The following is a 27,684-nucleotide window of genomic DNA, read 5'->3' as shown; positions in this document are numbered from 1 at the left end:
GCCTCCAGGGAGGTTGGGAAGAAAACTAGCCAAGTGTGGTTCCTGGAAGCCAAGTGGGAGAAGTGTGTTAAGGAGGAGGGAGTGATCCACTGGGTAAAATGCGGCTGATGGGTCAAGAAAGAGGAGGGTTGATAATTAACTAGGGTCACCGGGGACTTTGACAAGAACAGTTTCACAGAAGGGTAGACGTGAAGGCTTGACTGGAGTGGGTTGATGATTGAAAGGAGAGAGATTTGAGACAGTAAGTTTAGACACAACTCGAGGGGGGTTCGCCATAAAATACAGAGAAATACGACAGTAGCTGGCAGGGAAACCGGGGTCAGAGGGAGTGTTTGTTAAAATGGAATAAATAACAGCATGTCTGTGTGCCGATGGGAATAATCCAGTGGACAGTGAAAATCTGATGAACGAAGAGGGGAAAGTACCTTGTCCTGCGGTTGGAGAGAGGGGGGTGGGATCTGGTGCACGAGAAGGGATTAGCTTTTGATGGGCACAGGTGTAGGTAGTTCATCTATTTACAGGCTGGAAGGCGGAGCAGGTGATGCAGATCCTGAGAGGTGGTTGGTTGGGTGTGATGGTGTGGCTCTGTGGAAGTTCTCTTTCAATTGCGTCAGTGGTTCCAGTGAGTTCAGTGAAAATTCAGCCTGGTAGTTTGCCCAAACTTCTAACCGAGCATTCAGGACCGAGCATTCAGATGTCCAACAGCAGGTGTCAAGGACCCAGGCAGCTTTAAAAAGGACCAAAATTAATTTCAGTTATTAGGTAATTTAGTAGCATCTCTGATTAAGAATACAGTTACCCGTCGAAGCAGAGAAACAGCCAGTAGAGGGAGAGCTCAGCACATATGTCATGAATATAGGGTATGATTTTGCCCAGAGATAAGTAGAAGATCCAACACTAACGACGTTATTCACGCTGATTTTCTTTGTTTTGAACTTTATATTGGTATTTCTATGGTTTTCTTATGGATAAGGCAGCCATCTTGCTAAAAGTTCAAAGCAATTTTTAAGACCACATTCTTTTTGATCTTTTTGCTTTCTGAATCCCCACTTTGGACTAAAAACATGCCTACAGTTACCGAGGGTTATCCTAGTAATGACTGACTCTGTCTTTGAAGGTCAAACACTACCTGAAGCTGCAGGTTAAAAAACATATTTTTCCCCTGTACTTGTTGTGATTGTTTGGGTTGTCAGATATAGCAATGTGGAGTAGGTTCTGCTTTCTTCTCCTGGACAACGTTTTAAAAATACTTGTTTGGGGCTTCCCTGGTGACACAGTGGTTGAGAGTCCACCTGCCGATGCAAGGGACACGGCTTCGTGCCCCGGTCTGGGAGGATCCCACATGCCGCGGAGCGGCTGGGCCCGTGAGCCATGGCCTCTGAGCCTGTGCTCCGCAACGGGAGACGCCACAACAGTGAGAGGCCCGCGTACCGCAAAAATAATAATAATAATAATAAAAATAATGAAAAATAAAAATACTTGTTTTTCTGTTTTGTTTTTAAAATATGGATGTAAAATTTAAGTTCCAGAAAGAGTTATTTAAAACTATATGACACTCATTTCTACAATCAAACAATCCAATGTTGTTTGGGTTTTGGTAAATTTCAAGACTGTGTATCAAGAATCAGTTTATCTTCATCATCTCATATTATCCAGCTCTCCCAGTTGTCTTGTATTTGGCAGGGGGCGGGGGGAGGGGAATGAGTACTTTGTCTCTCTTGGGACGGGGGCATTTTTCCTCTCTTGCTCATGTAAGTCAGATCCATCTGAATAATTCTCATACTCAAAGAAAGAATGCCGCAGGATGGATCCTGCAATCTATTTGGAAGGGAAAAATGACTCACCTGTAGGGTTAGGGCAGAGAAGAAAGACTATATAAGAGCCCCAGTTCACATACAATTTAAGTTTAAATGAAAGAGGCAAATAGCATGAATCAATTTCTGACGGAGGAAGTCATCATAAATAGCCCTCTGATGACAAATTAGTTTCACTTCTGCTTATTTGTAAATGTGGCTTTGTGACTGTGGCTACAAAGGGCTCTATATCCCGGCTGGTTCCACATACCGAGACCAAGGCAAAGAAGCTGCCACTGTCTTGTTTTTGGAATCCTGGAGCTGAAGCAGAAAAAGTGACATCTGGTAAGTTGTTTCTCTTATGCAATTTATGCTGTAACTTATGGTCGATTAAAAAAAAATAGCTTTAGGGCTTCCCTGGTGGCGCAGTGGTTGAGAGTCCGTCTGCCGATGCAGGGGACGTGGGTTCGTGCCCCGGTCTGGGAGGATCCCACATGCCGCGGAGCGGCTGGGCCCGTGAGCCACGGCCGCTGAGCCTGCGCGTCCGGAGCCTGTGCTCCGCGACGGGAGGGGCCACAAGAGTGAGAGGCCCAGGTACCGCCCCCCAGGCCCCCCCCCAAAAAAAAAGCTTTAGATTTATAGAAGAATTAGGACGATAGTAGAGAGTTCTCATAGAACCCACAACCAGTTTCCCCTCTTATCTTACATTCGTATGATGCACTTATTATAATTAATGAACCAACATTTATAATATTATTATTAACTAAAGGCTATCTTTATTCAGACTTTCTTAGCTGTTACCTAATGTCCTTTTTCTGTTTTAGGATCCCATCCAAGACACCATATTACATGTAGTTGTCATGTCTCCTTAGGCTCCTCTTGGCTGTGACCTTGTGTTTGATGACCTTGACAGTTTTGAGGAGTCCTGGTCAGACATTCTGTAGGGCTCACCTCTCTTGAGAGTTGTCCTTTTTTTCTCAGGATTAGACTGGAGTTATGGGTTTAGGGAGGAAGATTACAGAGTTGAAAGTCTCATTAACTTTGGCAAGTTTGAGGAAGCAATATGAGCGGATTCAAGTTCATTTCCTTAGAACCCGATAAAGTACGTAATGAAAATATCTGCTTATTTTACTGACCTATTCGCTTGGGGGAGAAGGATGGAGGCATGTCATCCCAATGCCTTCTCTACTGTATCTGCCTCCCATGGCTGTGCTTCTAATGTTGCACACATTTGCTGATGCATTAATGCTCAAAGCAGAACTCTTTTCCTTTGGGGGTTTGAAAGCCCTTGTTTCACTTTTGCCTCTAAGCTAATGTGTTTAAATTGTTCCTTTGGAATGTACCTAGTTTGGAAGAACAGTGCAATGTCCAATAAAGTGGCTAGGAAATTTTGCCAACACCAAAGGTATTTAAGATTTAAAAACAGAAAGGAGATCAATCCTAAACGTCATCAACATTCCATCGTTTTATTAAGAATCTCCTCCTTGCCCTTATTTCATTCTTCAGCTACCTCCCTGTGAGAAGGGGACAAGACTCTACCAAGTGCATAGAACCTTCAAGGTGACTGGTCAATGGGGACAAGAATGGGGGTGTCAGTTTATCATTAAGGTGGCATCCGTTCCCCCCAAAATAAATAGACTTTGCCTTGGTAAATATTAGTACTGATTTCGTGTTTAACTGTCTTCACCAAATATTTTGAAAGACAATAACATTTGTACAGATGCATAAGTGTCTGTAGACCAACTATGCACGCAAGGTCACATTTAGTCCCCGCAATGAACTCCAGACATAAGTTTTTTTTTTTTTTTTTTTTGAAGTACGTGGGCCTCTCACTGTTGTGGCCTCTCCCATTGTGGATGGAGCACAGGCTCCGGACGCACAGACTCAGCGGCCATGGCTCACGGGCCCAGCCGCTCTGCAGCATGTGGGATCTTCCCGGACCGGGGCACGAACCCGCGTTCCCTACATCGGCAAGCGGACTCTCAACCACTGAGCCACCAGGGAAGCCCCTCAGACATAAGTATTTTTAATTCTCATTTTATACGTGGATAAACTGAGGCTCAGAGAGATTAAGTGATTTGTTCAGTGTTACAGTGAAATACCAGAGCAATCTCCAAATCCAGGCATTCTAACTCCAAAACCTGAGTACTTCCCACGACACCACTCCCAGTCTGGAATATAAGCTCTGGGTGTGGGCACACCTTCCCCATTTTCTTCCCTGATGTGTCCCCAACACCTATAACAGTGCCTGGCACACAGTCGACACTCAACAGATATTTATTGAATGAATGAATATAATTCCTGCCATTATTAATGACATGCTTCATTCATTCAACAAATATTTATTCAGTGTTTACTGAGCACTGAGCACTTCCCACATTTGTTAAAAGTGGGGAACAAACCAATGTTAATGATCAAAATGCCCCTTCAGGGCACTTTGCTAATTGAAGCATTTTCATTTATTCCTATCAGTGTTACCTTGGGATGGCGGGTAGGGGACAGAAATGAAAGGAAAATGAGAATCGTGTTGGGAGGGGTTAATGGGAAGCAAGGGAAGGTGGGATGAGATTCTGACTAAAGGAGGAGAAGAAACCTGGACGCTTGTCATTCTTAATAAATACGTGCAGTTTGCCTCGGACGCGGACGGAAGGCAATGAAATGTACTACTCGTCCCACACCTCACCACACACGTACGCATGGGCGTGCGCACATACACACCCCGCACACAGTCTGGCTTGTTTTCTTCTGAGGGCATTGAAGAATTCGCAGACAGTAGCTTCAGCTGGAGTCCCTAAGCACAATTTTTATCAAGTTCCCACTCTCCCTGCTACTCAACAGCCTTCACTCCCCCGAATGCCTTCATCATGCATTAGAGGGGGCCCCTCATTTGTGGGCACTGTTCCCTCATTCTCCTGCTCTTAAGCTCCGGAGACTTTGTTTAAATAGTACCACTCAGAGGCTGCTTGGTGGAATGAAGAGAACACGGAACTTGGACTCACTATGTTACCTTGGACAAGTCCCTTCCCCTCTCTGGGCCTCAGTGTCCAAATCTGTAGAAGGGGCTCAAGAACATTATTTAATTCCACTACATGAAGCTGTTCTAGTATAGGAGTGACCATTGCATTTGTGTCGCCTCTGTTATGTTCTCTTAAGAAAAAAAGGCAGTAAGCAAACACAAACAGAAGGAAAGGAGAGCAAGAGAAGCAAGAAAAAGTGTCAATAGTCACAAGTATTTGACAGGAAACTGGTTCTGTGCAACCTTCCCACTTCTAGATAAATATGCAGAGAGTCTCATTTGAAAGATGCTATTCTTAGGCTCAGTGCACATGAATGCAAATAAGTACTAAGGGAAAAACTTAACTGTTAACCACACAGCTGAAATACAAGTGAAATAAACCACACATAAAAAGCTCGTCCGTGTGAGCAATACATTTGGACGTTTTCAATTGCTTCTCTACAGAAACAAATTTTCACAAAATATACCATCGTTGCTACCTCTCTTTGGTGGAAAGTGGAGCCCAACATAATTCGAGGAAGGACTATGGGTCTTTTGCTCTTCACAGCAAAATGAACCTGAAATGACCATAATCTCAGCTGTGCTGCTTTTGATGACACAGGAGCCCTCGTTATCGGTACAGTCTTGGTTTCCATGGCAAATGACATTTCAAAATAAGAACTTAATCCTTTTGGCTCCCAACTAAATCAGAGAACATTCGCACCTTGAGGACTAGTTCAATTTATAGATGGGAAAGCTAAGGCCCAGAGTGGTACAATGATGGGTCTCAAGTCCTATGGCTCCTTTGATTTTGGCAAAGCCAGAACTGGAAACTGCCACACCTGATTTCCAGCTTAATGTCCTTCCCACCATATCATTTAGTTTAACTCAATGGCTATAGACTGAGGGGCTATACCACACTATCTCCTATTAATCGATATGTTTGTCTATAGGTTTTCCTTTGTAAGTGCCTGGCATTTATTTCATTCTGTCTCTTCAGCCTTTTAGTAAACGATCCCTTTCCATTTTCCAGTGTCTTCGTTTATCAATCAAATGGTCCCTTTCTGCTAGTGTTGGAACATTGGCAGAAGGAATAAATGAAGCAGAACTCACCACAACCACAACTCAAATAATTTCCAGTTTCTCCAAATTTCAGTTAGGGGTCACACACTACTCCTATACTGGTACCATAGATGCTTTATAGTGGGAGGCTCATGGTTTGGTGTCTGCATTGCAAGCAGCTAAACCCAATCTAACCCCAGACAGTTACATGCCAATAACCCTTGCTGGCCACTGTGCACTGTTGATTTAATCAGTAAAGTCCTGTGACCCTGGGGAGCCCAAACCACTGCCCATATTCTAGAATTTGGTGAACACGTCTGCTTGTACTCCAAGTCCTCTTCCGTCTTGGATTGAAGGGCCCTAATCTCAGTGTTCAAATGGTGGTAACACTTATCAACTTGTTAGTTCTTTGGGGCTTCATCCGGCTTCTCTATCTGTTCCTGGCATTTGACTAGCAGAAGAAGCTGGCCTGGAGGTCTACAGTGGATCTGTCCCCTGGGAGGACCACACATGTTGTTTTGTTTCCAGTGCCCATTGTGATATGATGCCTAGCATTTTGTGTGACTATGGCTCATGGAGCTGCTGTCTTCAGAGAACAACAGATCTCTTTCTGAGGGGCAATTCCCAGTTCCTCATCTAAAGTTGATGACTTTACCATATTTTTCCCTCCTAACTCACCTAGGTTTTGATGTGGTTTATCATTTCTAACTCAGCATTTCCAATCAGGAAACTCTCATGAATTTTAGTGACCTCATAGAGCCCTCCCACCACCAGCTTTACTGGTGACCATTTCAAGCAAGAACACAGCATCTTGGGATTTAAAGAAGCCTTAAAATCCATCTAGTCCAATGCTATTATGAGGTTGCTCTACCAGTAAAGGTTTAGACACCTCTGGGGCAGAAAATTTGTTACATTCCATTTTGGACAACTCCGACGACCAGAGAATGTTCATCAAAAATGTGCTTTCTTATACTTTACACCTAGTGGATCTAGTTCTCCCTGCTTGGGACCACTGAAAACATGCATTGTCCGTCTTTTATATGCAGCTCTAAGGTCAAGTATTTGAAGACCACTATGAAGTCCTCTCCCTGTCTTCTGCCTTAGCCTGTGTCTTCCCTTCCTCAAGCTAAGCATTCTCAGTTCCTATGGAGCAGTCCTATCAAAATGAATTTGATTTTAAAACATCCTTTGCTATAGAATCTCATAAAAAGCTTCCCACCACTATTTCATTCATTCAGTCATTCAGCATTATTGTCAGTCATTGCACTTCATGATAGAAATGCAGCGTTGAAATCAATGCAGCCATGACCTAAAACAGCTCATGGTTCAGTAAAGAGGAAGAGACATAAAGGAAGCATAGCAAGCATCATAGCACAGATGTCCTTGGAGCAGCGGTGACACAAGAAGGGAATGAATGGGAATTGGGACACAGTTGCACAGAGGAAATACTCAAACAAGATCTTGAAGAAAGAATAGGAATTCACCAGGAAGAAGAGGGGAAGGGTACCCTACACAGAAGCACATTTCTTCTTGGATTCCCTGCCTCGGAGGACCGTAAGGAGTTTGGGGTGGTCCGAGAGGGAGCCTCAAGATGAAGAATGGAGAGACGCGGAGCTCTAGTGAAGGCTCAGGAACTTGTACGTAGTACGGTTCACCCCACATTCAACAAACACCCACCAAGTACAGAAACCATTTGTTTGGTTTGATACCCATGATCCAAACTAAGAGTAAGAGGCTCTTTCGACGGATGAGTGGTGATTTTCGTTTGGGGATAATATGTAAACGAGGCACCGTTTCCACAACTAACGGCCTGTGGGTCTAGTCGGGGTTGACAGGTCAGGTGGGCTTTTGCATATTTCAGAAGGGCTGGTGACTCTCTGCTTTTGAATTACGCGGCTGAGTGATCCAAATAGCAACATCAGAAGTGGAGAAGAAGCACAGATGCCCCCCAACTTGTTTCCCTCAGATTCTCCTCAACGTGTGGGGACAAAGAAACTCCAGGGGAGCAGGGCCCACTGTTCTGAGCCTTTACGGACCCACTTCTCCCTCTGTGCCCAACCCTGTGTGCCCGGGACTAGAGACAGGTTGGATCTGGCACTGCTTTTGGAGGGGCTTCTCCTTCTCTCCGCCCACCCCACCACCCGCAGATGCCCCATAAGGCAGAGCTGCTCGTAGCCCCCAGTAGGGGTGTCTTCCTGACTGAAGTGGTGGGTAGGCTGGTGAGGAAGATCCAGAGACCCTAGTTGTTGCACCTCTCCTCCCCCACTCAGGGCAACTCCAGGGGGCCCCAGGAGTATCAAATATTCCATCCAACTCCCAGACACTTGCTGAGACCTCCTGGGACTCGACATCCCTGGCAAAGGAGTTCAAGGGTTACCTGATGGGGGCGCCGATGTCTCCCAAAGCAGCAAAGCTATATAACTTCACCTTCAAGGGTCTGGTCACTAGAGGTTTATTCTCTTTTCAGAGTGAGTTGCCTTAAAGATCTCAGGTCTTTTCAGTTTAAAGTTCTACGAATACAACTACTGTTGAAAACCAATAGTCAAACATGGATTTTTGTCATATTTAAACCAATGTGTAGTGAAGTAGCTGTTGTGATGGATTTGAAAATAAGTTAGAATGGCCACCACCCTTTAGAAGCTTGGGGTCTACCTGGGGTGACAAAGCGTAAGCAAAATTACATGTTATTCTTTTTTGCTTTGTTTTTTGCTTTGTATTTACAATTTCTGCAGTCTACCCCTCCCACCTCCACCCTTGTACTTTGTGTGCATTTTTTTTTCAGGCTGATGCTCTAAGTGGACAAAAGCAGGTGATTACACAACAGGAAATGGCAGAAACTGAAGATTTTGTGGGTCAGGAGCCACAGCCAGGTAACATCCCTACCATATCACCTGATGAAATGAATGGGAACTATTTACCATTATATAATCAAGGGCAAATGAGCTGAGACTGTATTGAACTATAGTCATTGTTCCTTGCTCTTTATTCAGAAGCTGCTTTCTCACGACACATTTTTAACAGTGAATGAACATCAATTATTTCAATAACAACTAAAATATCCCATTCATAGTACAGTGAGTTGTCTGACCAGCAATTACATTTGTGCTCCCCCCTCCTTTAAAAGAAGGTTCCAGGAAACCATCTTGGGTTTTCTGAGGGTAGCGCTCTCAGAACGGGCAAGGTGAGCCCCTGGAATCACTGCAGGTGCTTTCCTTAGAAGAAGAGCTGTAGGGTGAACAACACTGGAGTCCGTGAGGGTGGCCCCCCTTCCTAGAAGGCTGGGTGTAGGGCCCCCAGAGACAAGGAGGGAACCTTCCCTCGAAGATGCAGGGGAGTAACCCCTATGGCAGAAAGCAGGGTGTATCACATCCTCTGTGTTTTGAGAATTGAAGAGGAAAAATTGCTTCACTCCTGGGGATGAATTCCTTTAAGGGCAAGGGATCAGTGTTTCTGGGTCCGTGGGGTTAGTGCTAGCATCTGAAACGTGGCTGGGCATGAAAACTGAAGGAACTGCAACTTTGGGGACCCCTTGGTTGAGGTCAGCCCTGAAGGCGTGGGGCGCTCTGCTGGGAAGATCTGCGGCAGGTTCTGGCAACGGTCTGGATCAACACAGAGCCTGTATTGAGAGCAGTTGTCAAAAGCGACACCTTGTGGCAATAAGAAGCAACAGCAGCAGAGGCTAAGGTAGACTTCTTTGGATCGCTGGTACTCACACCCCTCTGCTCTTTCTTCGAATAAATCAGTGTAAAATGCTGGAAAAGGCGAGGGAGCGCTTGAGCAATTACAGGGAAGAATGAATGTGGCCAGTTCACACCAATTCATTCCGGTTACAGTTTATGTAAAACCACTACCCTTAAGTGGTTTAGATCCCAGATGAAGTACTTTTTCCTTTCCACGTGGTTTTTCATTTTAGAAGTTGAAGAAAAAGTTTAAAACCTTGCTGTTTTATCTGACTTCTCAGCGTTTGCTTTAGTTGAGAAATACGCTTCCAAACTTTGATCAGATTAATTGCCAGTCTTTACAAAATTGAAATAAAGGCCAAGGTACATGGGCTGTATTGAGACTCTTTCGTACATGTGGCTAAGATACTGTGCAAACGTTGCTTACACAAAAGAGTTCCCGAGTTACAGAGTCAAGATCAAGGCCCTCCATCCTTTTACTTTCTTTCCACAGGCAGGGTGGAAACACACTGGAATTCCAAGACACCGTTAATAACATGTACTAAATTGTTCTTCAGCTGGCTGCTGGCCGCTGGCCGCTGGCCTAGGGGCCCAAATTGCATGTTGGTTTGGCTTTGTTTTTTTTTTTAATGGTTAAAAATTATTTGCTTTATTTTGTTAAAACTTATTGGCAGATTTTCTAGAATTTCACTTGATAGCTTCAGTCATGACATATTTATAACTCTAAATGTTTTTCTTTTCCACACTCTGGGATCATGGATAAAATAGAAGAATAAGTTATAAACATTGTCCACAATATTAAACCATAATGTATAACAATTTAAAGTATTAAGACTGTAATTGTGCATCCAAAAACATTGGACTTGTAGTTTACATCCTTGGCTTTTTGTTCTTGCTCTGTCATTTGCTAGCTCTGTGCCCGTTATAACAAGTCACGTGATCTCTCTGGAACTCTACATCTCAATTCATACATATTTTACATGGTTTTCCAGTGTAAAATCCTGTGATTCTGTCACACCCACCCCCTACTATCAATATCTAGGTTCAAAAGTTTAACCTACAGTGTATTCCCTTACTTAAGCTAAATTATTAAAGTTAGCTATTGATATTTGCATATTATAATCAAATAATCTGGGGACTTTGGAAAACCTTATCTGGCTCCACTTTTTTTTAACTTTTTTATATTGGAGTATAGCTGATTAACAATGTTGTGTTAGTTTCAGGGGTACAGCACAGTGATTCAGTTATACATATACATGTATCTATTCTTTTTCAAATTCTTTTTTCCCATTTAGGTTGTTACGTAAGATTGAGCAGAGTTCTCTGTGCTGTACAGTAGGTCCTTGTTGGTTGTCCATTTTAAATACAGCAGTGGGTACATGTCCATCCCAAACTCCCTAACTAGTGGCATGTTTTTCTTTCTTCTTTGCACATTCCACTCCGGCATAGCCACTGAGCCAGCAACCACTTGGTTGTTTCTAAGGCAGTCCTTAGACTGAGCCAGGATAACTTCTTTGAGTGGAGCTCACTTGTAAAGTTAGAATGTCTGAGAGAGAGGGTCTAAGGACAAGTTCTCTCAACTCCTTGTCACTGTGTGAGCATGAGGGCGCAGAGATTCGGGCTTTGGCAGACAGCTCAGCCTGTGCTGCAGTACTCTGTGGGGTGTAAACTGGCTCCAGAACACAGCAGAATCTGTGCTGGAAGATGCCAGGCCGAGGCCACCTGAGTTATCTGGGAGACCCGCGTCTGCAGGCCAGTGGCAGAGGCTGGGCCTTCTGCTCAGGTTGCCACCCTGGGTCCCTGAGCGAAACTCCCTCTCTGTGGTTCTTGAAGAAATATGAACCCTGTGTCATGTTCGGTTTGGAGGCCTCACGCCCTTTTATGAGCTTAGAGAGTATGACTCTTGGGGTCACCTGTTTTTCCAGGTCACCTCATGGCCGTTTCCTAAGGCCCACGCCAGCCCCAGGGGCACTGGGTTAGAACCATTTCCAACAATCTTGACTCCAAAGATCCACCTACTGCCCCTTTCTAACCAGGTGAATCCTGCCAGGGGGGGTGTTGTCTAAAATTCACCCAAACACACAGTTTTGGTTACACCCTTTCCTGAGGTTTATGGACCCTTCCAGTTCTTCACTTCATAACTGATGGAAGCCACTAAAGTGAATAAATCTCTGCAGAACTACAGAGATTTTCTTCTTGGCAATTTTTTTTTCTTGCCCATGTAAGGAAGCAGCTGCTAATGTCTTTCAGTGAGGAAGCGGGGGGAAAGCCCCCCAATTTAATCTCTGAAGGATGTCCAGTGAGAGGGCACCCTCCAAAACTCTTGTATTACTTATATTGATATTTTTGTCAGCAGACTCATTTTACAGATGAAGAAACTGAGGCTCTAGGAGAAGAAGAGATTTGCTGTGGTCACGTGGCCTGCTATTTCCTCTGATTCTGCTCCCAATCAATTTCCCTGTTTGAAAAGATCTCCCAGGGACCTTTCTCCACCCCACGCTGAGCCGTCTTGTGCTTCTCTTTACACTCTTGGCATTTGGTGAAGAATATCGAGCCATTTTGTCTTCTCAGGATTCCCAAACAGGAACTTTTCACGTCATTTCAACTTATCTTCTGGGGAATTACGTTGGACTCTGCGTTTTGGAACTAGATGCAGAGTCCTGGGACTCTGGGAATCAGGAATGGCCTAATAGGGCTGCTTCTAAAATGAGCTCAGAGACATCCAGGGCTGGCAGGGGTCCTCCTAGACTCTTTGGGTTTGTGTATCGATAGAGGTCAGGCAAACACAGTGACCCCTGAACAACGCAGGGATTAGAGCACCCACCCTGTTTCAAAGTCAAAAAATCTGCATATAGTTTAAAGGTCAACTGTATACTATGCCCCCAAGACCTATAATTTTATATAACCTCTGTTTATCTCTAGTTGATGATGATTTCTTTAAAGAACCAATGAAAAAAAGAAGACGGTCAGATCGAGACCAGCGGTTCCGAGCGTTTCCCTCTGCGGAACAAAGTGCCCTTAAGGAATGTGAGTGCCATGAAAGGGCTGTGCCACTTGTTTTAATGTGGCTCTGTTCTTTTCCAAATGTGTTAACATGCTCAAAGGAAGAGAAGGTTACATTCAGAGCAGGATGGAACATCTCCGAATGATCCCGATCCAAAAAAGGAGGCCTCCTAGTCTCTGCAGAGATAATGTAATATGACAGTTCATCTCTCAGAATCTTGATAGGAGGCTTGTTACAAAAATAATCTCTTCTTGATTAGAACTGTGAATGAAAATGGTTGTTTTGGTTCTTTCGTGGGTATTTATATGATGTCCTTGCTTTTTTTTTTTTCTTTTTATGACCACAGGAGAGAAGAATCTAGAAGGGCTACAGCCCATGGTGAAGCATATGCTGACTTCTGTTACACTGAGCCTCAGAGCAGGCTGGCTTCATGGGATGCGCTCATGATCAATGATTGCTCTCCCACAAGCTATTATCCCTTATGTCAGATAACTTGTTCTCTTGTTTAATTGGCTTTTCATTTCTTTTTTTTTTCTCCTTTCTCTGTAATATTGAGCAGATTCCTCTTGTGGAGACCAAGTACTTGATCCCTGCCAGGTACATCCCGGCTAATACATCTCTATTGATTCCAGATGAAAAACTGGAGTCACGGACCAGAAGGGTTTTGAGCAACACTTACCAGAAACTCATTCAGTCTGTATTCCTGGATGACAACATCCCTAATGGTGTCAAGTACCTCATGTGAGTCTGACATCAGCTACCATCAGGTCTTACTTGGATGTATTTCCTTAGGTGGTGGTAGGTGCTTTTCTCCAACAATGAAAGGGAATTTTCAATTAAAAACTGAGCAAAGAAAGCCAACAAGTTCTGTGGCTATGAGCCATTATTGTTATGTCTGATAGTTACCATTCATTGAGCTGTCACTGCTGCTAGGCGATTTGCTAGATACTTTATATATATCAAATTCCATTTAATTGTCCCAATACCCCCTATAAAGTAGGAGCCATTACTATCACCCCCATTTTGCAGAAATTGAGGCTCTGAGAGGCCAAGACATTGACCAAGGTCACACGGTTGGTAAGTGAAAGGGCCTGGAATCCAGCCCAGGCTGTGGAACTCTGAGCCTGTGCCCTCAGTGGCCTGTGCCCAGCTGACTAGAAGGACTTGAGTGGTGTCAAGGCTTCATCTCTTGCCCAGTAAGAGCAGTACGGGGGCCTCTCACTGTTGTGGCCTCTCCCGTTGCAGAGCACAGGCTCTGGATGCGCAGGTTCAGCGGCCATGGCTCACGGGCCCAGCCGCTCCGCGGCATGTGGGATCTTCCCGGGCCGGGGCACGAACCCGTGTCCCCTGCATCGGCAGGCGGACTCTCAACCACTGCGCCACCAGGGAAGGGAAGCCCCCAGTAAGACTCTTAATGTTGCTCCTAATAACACTTCACCTCTGCATAAACTTTATTTCTAAGATCAAGACTATGTCATTTCCATGGAACACAAACAAGGAGACCTCACACCTATATAGACATTGCAGAGTCTGTGTAGAATTATCATTACCACGTATTTTTGCATAATCTCGTTTGATCCTCATGACAACTCTGTATAGTAAACAGGGATGAATATTCCCCTTTGACCAGGGAGAGAACAGAGATTCAGAAAGATGCGGTGACTTGCCCAGGATTAGAACTCAGTTGCTTTGTGTTCTGCTCTGATGATCTCCCTACTATGCTTCGATGACCGTGACAATGGGCATTTTTAAATTGATCTAGAAACAGGCTTCTTGCCTTGATTGAAAAACCATCATTGGACCCAATCTACATCGGATTATTTGGAAACACTGGGGCTGGGAAGAGCTCCCTGATCAATGCCATCATCCAGCAAGCCATGTTTCTGCCAGTGTCTGGAGAAAGTATATGTACATCATGTATTGTTCAAGTGAGCTCAGGCTGCTGTGAGCAGTATGAAGCCAAAATCCACCTACTCTCAGACCAGGTAAGTGTTGCCTTCCTCCCTCCCTCCCTCCCTCCCTGTTATCCTCCCTCTCTCCCTCCTTTCCTTCCTTCTTCCTTCTCTTTCTTCCTTCTTCCTCTTCTTTCCTTCCTGCCCTCTCTCAGAGACTAACATTATGCTCCTTGTAAATAGAGCTCACGTCTTCGTTAAACGAAAAGAACACAGTACAGAATGAGAAAGTCCAACAGAACAAGATGGGGGTTCTAGTGGGTCCTGTCTCAGCTCTCTATGGGACTTTGGGCAGGACGTTTCCCTCTTTGGGTTCCTGTTTCCTCATGGACAAAACAAGGGGGTTGGATTAGATGATCCCTGACGGGATTAGGTGATTTTAGATTTCCTGGGTGTGCAGCCCCCTGCCCTCCACAGGGACGATGGATTTCTCTCTTTGTCAGTGTCTTCTGTATCTGTGTCCTGGGGGGCTTTGGCCCCCCACTCTGCCTTGGCAGGAGTGGAAGGAGGAGCTGAAGAATTTGACGAAACTCCTGCACAGGCCTGAGGAGCTGGGCAGAGAAGAAGAGGATGCCTGGGACAGGGGTGATGCAGTGGAGGAAGCCATGTGGAAGCTACAAATGGTTTATGGAAACGGGGTGGAAAGGAAGAGCTATGAGGAGTTACTAAGGGCAAAGCCCAAAGGAAAGATCCCCACCTCCAGAGTCATCACCCTCAAGGCGGAAGAGGTGGGTTCAGGATGTCTTTATTTTTTCATGAGTCTCAAGGATAACAGTTGAATCCATTTAGGGGATTTGCACAAGGCACAGTGTTCTTATTGGAAATAAGTTGATACCAAAATCAGAAGTATCCATGAGAAAGTGGTTTTTCATTATTTATGGCTGTCAAATGGGAATTTTTAGTGTCTGAATGGGGAGTTTTTATTCACAGGAAAGACTATTTACAGTTACTTGAAGATTAATTAAGGATGATTTGGTGGCAAATAATTAAAAAAATAAGCCCAATTTTTAATGGCTTAAACAAATAGGGATTTATTCGTTTTCTCACATAAGGAGTCTGGGGGCAGTTGGGTCTGTGGGTTGGTTCAGTGGCTCAACCATGGCCGCATCCCTCTGGTTCCACCGACCTTCCACATCTGTTGCCTCATTGTAACAAAATTGCTACTGAAGTGCTGGACTTCACAGCTAGCTTCATGGAAGGGAGAAATAGATAAAAAGGTGGCACCAACCACATCTCCTCTTTCACTGGGAAGTAAAAGCTTTCCTAGAAACACACCCAACAAATTTCCATGTAGACTTTCTTGTTCATAACTGAGTCACATGGCCTTTCTGAGCTGAAGGAGAGTTTAGAAAAAACAAGAAGCAGACTTGCCAAGATTGGCTGAGACCAATCTCAATCCACTGCCTTCCCAAATAAACAAATAGTCAGGATGCTGCTGGTGCCAGTGAAGGGCAGGATGGATACTGGATGTGCACCTAGTAGAACAATGCCCTCTTCATTTTTATGATCAATATTCATTTTATTTAAATTAAAATTCGATTTTAAATTAAACCAGAATACACGGGCAACTAATATGTAATTTATTAATGTTGTACATTTAAAAACCTGGTGTTTCTTGCATCTTAAAATTCACCTTTAGTATATTGTTATTCTGTTTGTAAATCTGGCAATTTTTGTATAAAACAAGAACAATTACTTACACTTGTTCTAAAATTTAATGTTCAATTATCTCCTAAGTTTACCATAGAAAAGCCTCCTTTAAAAGTTACTGCTACTTACATAATTGATCAACATGTCTTTTTATAGTTCAAATTTAATATATTTGATTCTTTCAAAAAAATTGAAATACTTGACCAGGCATACTTAGAAGTCAAATGAGTTAAACCTTTCAAGGCATTTAGCTCTTATATATCTAGAAAATGGAACAAATGTAGTAGCCATTTCTTATATTTAAATGGCTATTATAGTTAAAACTCATTATGCTCCTAATATCTAAAACATAGACCGAGCATGTCCAAAGAAACATAATGATGATAAAACTGGTTACTTTATCTGAATACACATAACTTACACCAAGGTATCAATATAATATTCATTTCTTCACTACTCTGTATTTAGAAATATCCCTTCCCGGTGTTACGAATTTACCCATTGAAACATGAGGAACAGAATTAACATCCCTATGAATGAGGGCACAAATTCAGAGTTTGGGCCAGGGATTGTAGGCTGGGGTGAGGGAATCTGAGTTTCCCTCCCAGAATGACTCGCCTCCACCAGTTTATTGAGTGGAGCCCTCTTCTTATAGAAAGCCCATGCTTTTTCTTTTATGTTGCTCTTTTTGTATCTCCTTTATTTTTTAATCAAAATATCTTTTTTTTTTTTTTTTTTGCGGTACGCGGGCCTCTCACTGTTGTGGCCTCTCCCGTTGCGGAGCACAGGCTCCGGACGCGCAGGCTCAGCGGCCATGGCTCACGGGCCCAGCCGCTCCGCGGCATGTGGGATCCTCCCGGACCGGGGCACGAACCCGTGTCCCCTGCATCGGCAGGTGGACTCTCTACCACTGCACCACCAGGGAAGCCCTAATGAAAATATCTTAAAGAAATTTTATCATTTCCTCTTTCACAATTTCTTGTGATTTGATTAGAATTGATGAAAGCTCTTACTCCCTACCCTGCAATTAAATCAGATTGCAACAAATCCTCTGACTTAATCTCAACTCTCTTAAGAATTTACTTTATCTTTCTTTCAGGCCCACTCTGTAGATATTTATTAACAGTGACCACCGTGCATCCCAAATCTTCTGTCCCCTGAAGTATCCCATAGAGATTTGCTGCCATACACAGTTGCTGGCATGAAGATGTCCTTGTACCAAGATATGTTTCGTGAAAAACAATAGGCTGAGAGTGATTCCCCATCTCACCCACCATCATTAAAACATCCTGGAAATGCCTATGTGTCAATATATTTTTTGGCACTTGGAAGATAAATGTTTAAAATCTTTTTGAAGATCAACTTCAGTTTTCAATCTGGAAAATATGGTCACCATCTCACTATCCATTTTCCACAGTCAGGGCTTTCTGGTAATGAACATTTCACGTTAACCATGTGGGAAGAATCCTCTCTCTCTCTCTCACATTTAGAATATTGCATATGACTTCCATTAATTTTAGAACTGGAATGGAATTTAGAAGATACACTCATTATCTGGTGAAGCTATAACTTTCCTGAAGCCCCGTTCTAACTGACTTTGTTTTCTGCATCTGTCAGTTAAGGAGCTTGAACTTCCTGATCTCCAGCGTCCTTTCTGCTTCTGAGTCTAGACCCTTCCAGGCTGGAGCTGAGGTCTCCTGGTGCCTGTTGCCCAGGTGCTGCTTTTCACATTTCTCAGTGGACCTTCGATGAACCTGAGTCACAGCCCATTCAGGGTGGACGTGCTGGGAGACTGTCTGGTGTGTGTGACCTGTCCCTCTTCCTCAGGCAGGAGAGCTGTCTCTCAAGCTGGACCCCTACATCCGGACTCAGAGGAGAGGCTGGGATGAAGGATCAGCTGAGACACAAATCTGGCCCTTGATCAAACTGGTGGAAGTGACTCTTCCCAGATCGGAGCTGATTCCAGAAGGGGTTGTGCTGGTGGACATTCCAGGCACAGGCGACTTCAACAGCAAGAGGGACGAGATGTGGAGAAAGGTGATCCTCTTTCATGTGGCTTTGCTCCCTCTCCCCTCAGCTCCAGCACCCTTTCTAAAGCAGCAAAGAATGCTCTGCTTCCCACTTACAGGATTTTATGAGCTCATCGGAGTTAAATTCTTCCACGTTCTAAGCCTCTGGGCAATGGCAGGATATGGTTGGCCAGAGAAATTGGGGAGGGAGGAATCATGAGTATGTGACAGACGAAAAGGGCCAGCCATAAAGTTGTCCAAGAGTGAGCAGAGGAAACAGGATGGAGCAGGAGAGGGAGGCCCAGATTTGGGTACAAAGCAGAGAAGCCAATAGCCACGCACCAAGGAACCAGGAGGCTGCTCCTGTGTTTGGTTGTAGGGAAGAGAAACTCACTAAAGCAAATCCCAAGTCAAGAAGGGTTAATCAAAAGGCTATCAAAGGACCTCACGAGACACAGCCAGGCCCCAGGACCATGTATCAGGCTGGAAGCCGCTATTTTCTTGCTCATCCTCTGCCTGGTCTCTTGTGACCCTGTTTCTCTTTGTGCATCTGTCTGCAGAGTCCTGCTTCTCCCTTAGCCATTAGCGTCCACGTTGTGGAACAGGACCACCTTAGCTGCGTCTCTGAATGACACTGCTGTTCCTGTGCCTGTCACTGTCTGACTATAGTCTCTATGTCTTTTAGTTCAAACTCCTCAGAAGGAAAATCTGATCAATTACCGCCCAGCTAAGGATCAACTCTCTCTGGATTAAGTATCCATCCCTAGTGTAGTCAGGTGTGCCTGAAGGGGGTCGTTGAGATGAAAGTAGGTAGGAGTTCAATTCTCAGCAAATGGAGCATAAGCTGATCGGGGCACCCCGCCCCCAGATGTGTCTTCAGCCAGAGAGTTAAGCACTAGGGCAGTTTGAGCTGCACCTAGTGATTTGAGGCTGGGGGATTTTTAAGAATTTATCTCTTTGCTAATTTGCTTTCTGTTCATCAAACACATACAACATGTAAGACTATGTGCTAAGCCCTGAGGATGCAAAGATTATAGCTAATAATAATAATAATGCTAGCTGAGCTAATTTTATAGCTAGTAACCCATGCAAGAAGGCTCAAGAGCCTCTCTGCTGTCAACCTCTACTATATCCTACATGATAAACAACACAAAATGAAGAGTGAATGAACAGATACAGAACATGACCTTTTATGTTAAGAAGCGCGTGTGTGTGTGTAATGTTTGCAAATGCAGAGCAAAAGTCAGATCCTGCCTTCTGGTAAGATACATACCCAACTGTTAACAGCAGTTTCTGTGTTTCCTACCGCTCTTTACTACAGACACCTCTGTATTGTTTGCATATTTTGCCTGAACATGTATTATCTTTAAAACTAAAAAGATGAAAACAAAATAAAACAATGTTAATGCGAAGCAGAGCCTTCCCTCAAGGGGCTTAGAGTCTACTAGGAGAAATGAAACAGGCAGATGAGCAAATACGTGGCAGAAAATGATGTAAGAGAAGCACAGGGAGCTATGAGCTCTCAAAAATCAAAATCACCTCCCACCAGAGAGCTCATTCCTTCAACAAACAGCCACTGAGCATCTACTCAATTTTATAATAGGCTCTGGATAGACAGAGACAAAGTCCTTGCCCTTGGAAGGCTCATAGTCCAGAAGGGAATGAAATACACTAATGAACAAAGCCCATTACTTAAAAATGAAAGCACAAGGTGATGACTTCCTTTGGGAGGCGGGTGAGGCTTCAGAGTGGACACAGATGCTCAGCCTCCACCAGGTAGAGGAGGCAGGTGGGAGTGGGACCCTGAGCACCGTTTCAGGCCGGAGAGCAGCACTGGCGGAGCCCAGAGGGCTGAGGGCGTGGGGGAAGCATGGAGAGAGGCGCGGAAGCCAAGCCTGGGAAAGGTGGGGTGGGCTTTAATACCATGCTTCCTGGGGAAGTTCGAGGGACAGGAGGGATTCGGGTGAGTGAGAGAGAAAGAAAGGGCGTCTTAGAAGGAGCTCAGGAGCGCAGGGTGGGAGGGAACACGGGGCACAGGACCAGAGCCAGAAGGGACTGGGAAGGAGGGCCAGTATCTGTGAGTCACGATCAGTGCAGTGGCCGCCGAGAAACTCACTGCGGGCCCACTGCTTCTCTGTTATAGGTAGACTTTAAATTCAGCAGATTTGCACTAAATGAATGACTGTGGGCCGGCGGGGGAGCTTTGTGACTGTGGTTTCCAGTAAAGATCAGGATGACAGCTTACAGATAATCAGCCTGTGCCCTGATTTTACAGATAAGGAAATGGAGGCTCAGAGATGGGAAGTCATTTGCCCAAGACCACACAGCTACTGAGTGGCAGAATTTGAACCAGAGAGCAGGTTCCTGCCTTCCCAGCTGAGGCTCTGTCTCTCACCCCCCAGGACATCCCCTAACAGTTCTTCAAGGTGGAGGCAGTCCCAGCATCCTTCACCCTTGGTGGTCTGCTCAGGCCTGGCCGGGAGAGCCTTTGTTTCTGCAGGGTTTCAGCTCTTGGAGTGGAATTGCCAACCTCCTCTAGTTCCAGGCCAGTCCCAGGGAGCGACAGCCTGAGGAGGTGGCCGGCCTCTCTCACAGGATGGAGCCATGGCTGCTGCCAGTTCAGATACACTGGACAGCTTATCAGAGGCCGCTCAGAACAGAGGAGCTCTGAGGAGGTGGGGCTGAAGCGAAGTGACGGCTCCCAGCCTGCTCCGCTTGGTCGCAGTTCCCCTCCGTGCTTGTGGTTTTGTGATATCCTCTCCTGAGAAGTTACTAAAGACTCCCCTCCTTCCAGGGAGAACAGAACACGATGCCTCTCCCCCACCTCCCCAGCTGCCCAGCAGTACCTTCCCTACACTAGAACCATGAAGCGCTCAGATGTCCCCATGCTGCCTGAGTCACCTGACCTCTTGCAGGCCCATTCTCATTGTGGGAAGGGAGGAGGGCGGTGATGGCAGGGGGCCATCCTACCCACTCCCAAATCCAGTGGCTCTTGTCTTATAGATTGGCTTTTCTCTGGTGTTTTCTGTGACTCTAATTTTACCAGATCCTGGCAGTCGGGAGCTTTGTGTAGGGCCTGAACTTTAACCACTGAAACCTTTATGATTGCAGTTCTCTTCTCTTTTAATAGACATTTATTAAGCACCTGTAGTTTACCAGGACCAGGGGAATATAAAAGTGAAAGAGGCCCTGCCCTAGAGGAAGAGCTTCATCTTCCACAGCCTGATGGAATAATCTGAAGCATCCCTAAATTGGTTATAATTTGGGAAGTGGGAGGGAGTGATTGGTTTTATTTTCCTGCCTGAACTTGAGTCCATCCATGTAGGGGAGGAAGTTCAGGACCCATAATTGTGTGGCCTTAAGCTGATCCTTTGCCTCTCGGGGCCTGTTATGTACCTTCTTTATAAAACAATGAAGTTTGTTTGACTCGAGATGGATGCTTTCATAACAATGATCCGTGAAGCCAAGAGGTTCATGGGCAGAGGGTGCGGGACACAGAGCAGGTGGGGACTCCAATCCCTCCACCCCCAATTCAACTATAGCAGTTCTATTTTTAAAAAACAAGTTTGGCAATTGGAATTCTTCCTAAGATTTCATTTGAAAAAGGCTCCACCATTAAAAACATGTTTGAAACCCCCTGCTCTAGATCAAGCTTTCTCAGACTCAGCTCTTTTGACATTTTGGGTCCAGCGAATTCTTTGTTGTAGGGGCCCGACCTGGGCATTGCAGGCTGTTTAGCAGCCTCCGTGGCCTTTACCCACACTAGTGTCCCCTCAAGTCAAAACGGCTAAAAGTGTCTCCAGACATTGCCAAGCGGCGTCTGGGGTATAGAATCTCCACTAGTTAAGAACCATTAGTATAAAGCCAATAATGATTTAATTAGCAATCCGCAAACTTGTCACAGCTTTTTGTATGAAGTGCTGTTCTGAGGAACCATAAACAAACTCAGTCCTGGCGTTGGACCAGCTTTTCATTTATATGGCGAGATAAGATGAGTGAAACAATACAGTCAGAGAAATGTCACAAGGCAACACACTATTGCTTGTCACATGAAAGCTGCATATTAGCTAAAGCAATACATATGTGATCAATGAGTAGGTTGCAGTTTCAGGTTCATTGGCCTTTGCAACTTGAATCACACGGTTTCTGGCTCCCTGCTGCCACCTGGTGGTAGCATGCTGAATATGCAGGGGCAGCCAGACGTCAAAATGATGCCCTGTGGTGACAGCTTTGGGGTAGATCATGACCAGGACTAGCTCTGGAAGAACAATAATTTTCCCTAGAGGACAGCTGAGGTAAATCAAGCCCGTGATGGATCTGGAACTGGAGGTCTGATTTCTTGAATTCTATCAATGACTACTGCCCCAAACATCTCTGAAGCCTCTACTATGGGCCAAGTACTGTGCTTGAGGTGATGTGGATTCCAAGCTGAAAGGTGCAGCCCCTTCCCATCCGGTACCTCACAGTCTGGGTGAAGAGGGGGAGAGGGGTATAGAGTGCCGACCGTGTACAATAGTTCTGCCTGAGAAGTACTGTGGCAGGTAAGTCCAGGTGCTGTGGGATGCAGAGGTGGAGGTGGCCAACCGAGCCTCAGGTGGCCCTTGGCAGTCTCAGATGGCAAATGGAGGTCAAGCAGAGGTCACGGCAAGGGCAAAGGCCCCAAGAGACAGATGAGCAATTTACATCCCAGGAAGTGTAAGAAGCTCGTATGGCTGGTGCCTAAAAGAATGTGGTGGGGGACTTCCCTGGTGGCGCAGTGGTTGGGAGTCCACCTGCCGATGCAGGGGACACCGGTTTGTACCCCGGCCCGGGAAGATCCCACATGCCACGGAGCGGCTGGGCCGGTGAGCCATGGCCGCTGAGCCTGCGTGTCCGGAGCCTGTGCTCCGCAATGGGAGAGGCCACAACAGTGAGAGGCCCGCGTACGGCAAAAAAAAAAAAAAAAAAAAAAAGACTGTGGTGGGGAGGGATGAGAGGTGGGGTTGGAGAGAGAGTCAGGGCACAGCATCGAGACAGACATGGTACATTAAGGAAGCACACGCTCTACAACCGAGGCACCATTTATGCTCTTAAACATGCTGTGGTCGTGTTTCACAGACCATTGATAAATGCTCAGTGATCTGGCTGATCACCGACATTGAAAGAGTTTCTGGAGGGAGAGCCCATGAAGACCTTCTGAACGAGACCATCAAAGCCTGCCAAAGGGGGTTCTGCAGGGACATGGCCCTGGTGGTCACCAAGACCGACAAGCTCCACCTGCCGGAATATCTAAGGTATGGTGCTGGGCTTACAGGGATGCGGGCTTTTCTCCATGGGTCCTGACTGCCGTAATTACGGTAACAACAGAGCTTTGAGTCATGGGCATTGCGGACTCAGGGAAGTGACCACTGGGGATAAAAGAGAAGTCGGGGTGATTTCCTGGGACATCAGGACCCTTGGGTAGGTTGTCTTGGGAATCTTCCAGAGCAGCTGCTTAACGCCCGACAGGCTGTGCTCTACACAGCTCCAGGGGCGCCACTCGGGTGTCTGAGATGCAAAGAGCAGCTCCTGGCATTTTACAGAGTGGTGGACCTGCCCGTCCGCCCAGATATGGGAAGTGTAGACGCCCCACAGCTAGTGGGCACTTCCTATAACACCGTCTGGCCCGGTACCGCTTTGAAGTGTCAAGATTCTGTTTCAGATTTGTCTCCTCCTGAGATTTTAAACCCATATGGAGCAAGGTTCTCAAAGTTTCAGAACTTTGCCCAAAGTAAAAGCATTCTTAGAGTCATACTCTAACAAAAAATAATGAAGGGTAAGCATTTTAGAGCTTAATAGATGTTAATATATGTTGATTTCCATGCACATGTCTGTTCCCCTTGTAACTAGGAGGACTGGAACTTATCTTCCATGTTGGGACACTCTGAAAGTGTAAGGGGTTGTTATTAATCTTTACAGAGGATCGGCAGGTGTACATTGGTCTGTTCTGGGGACATGGGACATATGGTCATGGGCTCTACCCTTGCTAGTGTTTCTCTGCTCTAACAAAAGCTTCTCCACCTGTCCCCTCTGCCGTATCCCCCCCACTTGAGTCTACTGTCTCCAGGAACTAACTAAGCAGAGAAAAATTCCTCAGTGAAGAAACAGACTAAGACTTTTCCCCCAACTTCTTGCTTTCATGCTCTAAGTTGGAATTTCAGCTCCATCATTTTTTTGCCCTGCAATTCCATTCACCCCACTCCCTACCACAGAATAGTATTTCAAGTGCTCCCTTTCCAATGCCAGCTCTAAAACTGAACAGCTGAATTTAATACAGCTGAATTTATTAAATGTTTATTGAACACTGTGGTAGGGGCAGCAGATTCAGAGAGGCATCTTGCTTAGTCGCTGAGGTCACTGTCTTAAAAGAGGATGAAAGGTTATATGAGAGTGACAAGTAAAGTACCACGGGACCTCGGAGAGTGAGGGCTGCGTTTTGACTGAGCCAGGTGGTGAGGTCACAGAAAATTCCACTGATGACAAAATGTTGAGAAATTAAGACACTTTTTTCAGATGGACACTGGAGGTGGGTCAGAGCCTCTGGACTGAAGAAAGAGCTTAGGGAGAGGCATAAAGGCATGACAGTCTATGCTGCTTTCAGGGAAAGTCAAGACTGCTGCGACACATCATGAGATAAATAATTGTTACATTTCTCATTTCAGGGAAAGAAAAGTGGGAAGTGTAAGTATGGACTAGTTATTTTTTCTTTGCTTTCTTCTTTAAAGCTCAATTGAGATATAATTCATAGATAAAAAGTTACACACATTTAATGTAAACATCTTGACGAGTTTGGACTCGTTATTCTTAAATAATACTTTTTATGGTTAGTATTGTATGATTCGAACACATGCACATTTGTCTGGGCAGAGGAAGAGCTGCCCCCAAAATGTGCATCTCATCCCTTTACCACTCTTGATAACCCTAGACTCTTTGCCATGCTTTCCTTTCTTTTCACAATCCAGCAAGCTATTCAAAGTCAGCGAGAGGCTGTTTTAGAAAGAAATGAAATGATAAAGCTACAAAGGAATAAAGTTCTCAAGGAAAAACTAAAGGTAAGTTAACAGATTCTCCTATGCATTTTTCTACTTTTCAACCACTCAGATTTTGAGAAACACCTATTTGGTCTTGTGCGGTAGCAAGGGCAGAAGCTTTGGAGTAGACAACTTAGTCCTGCTGATTCATTACTTTGTGACCTTAGGCAAATTACCGTACCTCTCTGAGCTTCCATTTTCTCATCTGTAAAATGGGGGAATAATAATGTCTACTGCCTGTGATTGTTGGAAGGATTGAATGAGCATATGGTCTACTGAGAACTACGTGCAGATAAAATCAAGGATCACAGTGCAGGTTGAAGTGTGCTTGGCTAGAGGGATGCAGCAGGGCTGGGGGAACACAGAGGAAGGGTGCCCCAGTCACGCGGGCCGCTGGGGGAGGCGGTGTTGAGGAGAAATTCAGGGAAAACTTCTCAGCCTCTTCAGCAGAATTTTAAAGAACCGGTAGTCTTGAGCGAGGTGAAGAAGTTGGAGAAAATATGTTTGATACAGAAGGAAGAACATGGTTGAAAAAAACTGCCACGCTTGGTGAATTATAGGCAAGTAGTTTTGAATAGCTCAGCAAGGGGCATATGCAGGAGTGTTGGGAGAAAAGCCCTGAGCTCTATTTTTCAAGCTTGGGTAATTGTTCTGTGGGAATCTTGCTGTTTCTTAAACTATTTTTATTATGCTGTCACTAAAATAGGTACAAACATAAAACCCCTTCCTGTAATAGTCTTATGCAACTATAAAACTGAAACCAACTTGAAGATAAAATGTAAACAAAACAACTTAAGTGTTATATCACAGTTAGTATAATGTGATAGAAGGGATGGTTTTGCTGAAACTAAATCTCCAGTGTTGGATTTAACAGTAAAAACACATGGCCTTAGGTCCAGTTCTATGTTTAATTGCTTTCTGTATTTTGACTTCAATTATATTGATGCAGAAAATGGCTGGCGTACAATGTGGAATTGGAAATTTCAGGGCTTTTGTTTCTAATTCAGAATAATCAGACCTCATACTCAAGCCAAAGTCTTCTACCGTACCGAGCAATTCTTGAATGTTGATTTTAATGAGGCAATAACTCAGTAAAGCTGTTCTTATTCTCTCTAATTGTTCTTCTTGGCATTAAAGAAATATGCATTTTATGAGGACCTAATTATATTGTTTCTGGAAGCAGAAACATAAAATACCTCAATACACAATTTACAATTATATTTATTGCTAAAATATGTGGCAAATTGGTATGTACAAGATAGGGTCTGGGCAACAATACATCAGCTTGCAGGGTGACTGGTTTTGATTCTTATGGCACAAGTTCTTTTAGGTCTGCACACCTACACCTCTGATGGCTAGGTAACACCTTCATTCTCCAACCACTTCTTTTCAGTTTGAATTATTGTGAGACCTTTATCTGTACTGCAGACCTTCATTTGGAGCAAATTTAATTTTGATCATAGAAAATATGAGTCAGAAGTTGATTATAGGGTAGCCACTCATAGAGATGTCTATGCTTATTTTTTTAATTATAAAAAAGAAAATTAAGAAAAATTTCAGGCTCCTGGGACTACACTTATTGATTTCAATATGGAAATATTATGCATCTTAGAAAGGTGATTTTCTCAGGAATATGGAGAATGGATGGTGGGGAGAGGGGCTGGTAAAGATGGGATGTAGAAAGACCAGCTGGGAGGCTTTTTCTGTAATCTAGGTGGTGTTAAAAAAAAAAAAAGTGATAGGACTTCCCTGGTGGCACAGTGGTTAAGAATCCATCTGCCAATGCAGGGGACATGTGTCTGAGCCCTCCGGGAAGATCCCACATGCCACGGAGCAACTAAGCCTGTGAGCTACAACTACTGAGCCTGTGCTCTAGAGCCCGTGAGCCACAATTGCTGAGCCCGCATGCCACAATTACTGAAGCCCACATGCCTAGAGTCCGTGCTCCACAACAAGAGAAGCCACCACGATGAGAAGCCCACACACCGCAACGAAGAGTAGCCCCCGCTCACCGCAACTAGAGAAAGCCGGCACACAGCAACAAAGACCCAACGTAGCCAAAAAAAGAAGTGATAAGAACCTGAACTAGGCAGTAACCATAGAAATAGAGATGCATTCAAGAACTAATAGGGGGTTCAGATCCATAGGTCTGGACGACTAACTGTATGTGGCAGGTAAAAGAAAGCTGGGTTTTGATGTTCTCAGGCATGTCTTTTGAGCTGATTATTATACAGCATTTTGCCTTTGCTTTAGCAAACCTGTGAAGAAAACCTATGCTACTGCTCCAGTGCCTCTCTCCTTCACTCGCACATGACTACCGCACTCATACTTCTGACACCAGATGTGTGGGCGTTTGCTTCACACTAAGCAATTCTCTCTGACACCAGCTGGGCACCTTACAATTTAACTCAATTTGACATGGTCTACCTGGAGATAGCGTCAGATCCCACAGGTTAAGGGTTTAGTCCCACAAGACTGCCTCCCACTTCA

At 44.8% G+C, this 27,684-nt stretch overlaps 1 protein-coding gene across 1 annotated transcript in view; it reads left to right on the top strand.

The window, feature by feature from the left end:
- Positions 1 to 2,057: 2,057 nt before the first annotated feature.
- NUGGC (nuclear GTPase, germinal center associated) overlaps positions 2,058 to 27,684 on the top strand; it is a 48,173-nt gene continuing 22,546 nt past the window's right edge. The window contains exons 1-10 of the mRNA XM_081237601.1: positions 2,058 to 2,138; positions 8,633 to 8,720; positions 12,453 to 12,557; positions 13,167 to 13,275; positions 14,297 to 14,519; positions 14,984 to 15,214; positions 17,964 to 18,173; positions 23,243 to 23,418; positions 24,826 to 24,844; positions 25,126 to 25,215. Coding sequence (XP_081093727.1) covers positions 8,678 to 8,720; positions 12,453 to 12,557; positions 13,167 to 13,275; positions 14,297 to 14,519; positions 14,984 to 15,214; positions 17,964 to 18,173; positions 23,243 to 23,418; positions 24,826 to 24,844; positions 25,126 to 25,215 — 1,206 coding nt within the window. The 5' untranslated portion in view covers positions 2,058 to 2,138; positions 8,633 to 8,677. The remainder of the gene's footprint in view (positions 2,139 to 8,632; positions 8,721 to 12,452; positions 12,558 to 13,166; positions 13,276 to 14,296; positions 14,520 to 14,983; positions 15,215 to 17,963; positions 18,174 to 23,242; positions 23,419 to 24,825; positions 24,845 to 25,125; positions 25,216 to 27,684) is intronic.

This window comes from Mesoplodon bidens, assembly GCF_964165515.1.
Source record: "Mesoplodon bidens genome assembly, chromosome: 6".
In the NCBI taxonomy this organism is placed as follows: Eukaryota; Metazoa; Chordata; class Mammalia; order Artiodactyla; family Ziphiidae; genus Mesoplodon; species Mesoplodon bidens.
The sequence above is the reverse complement of the archived record's forward strand: the minus strand, read 5'-3'. Positions and strand labels throughout refer to the sequence as shown.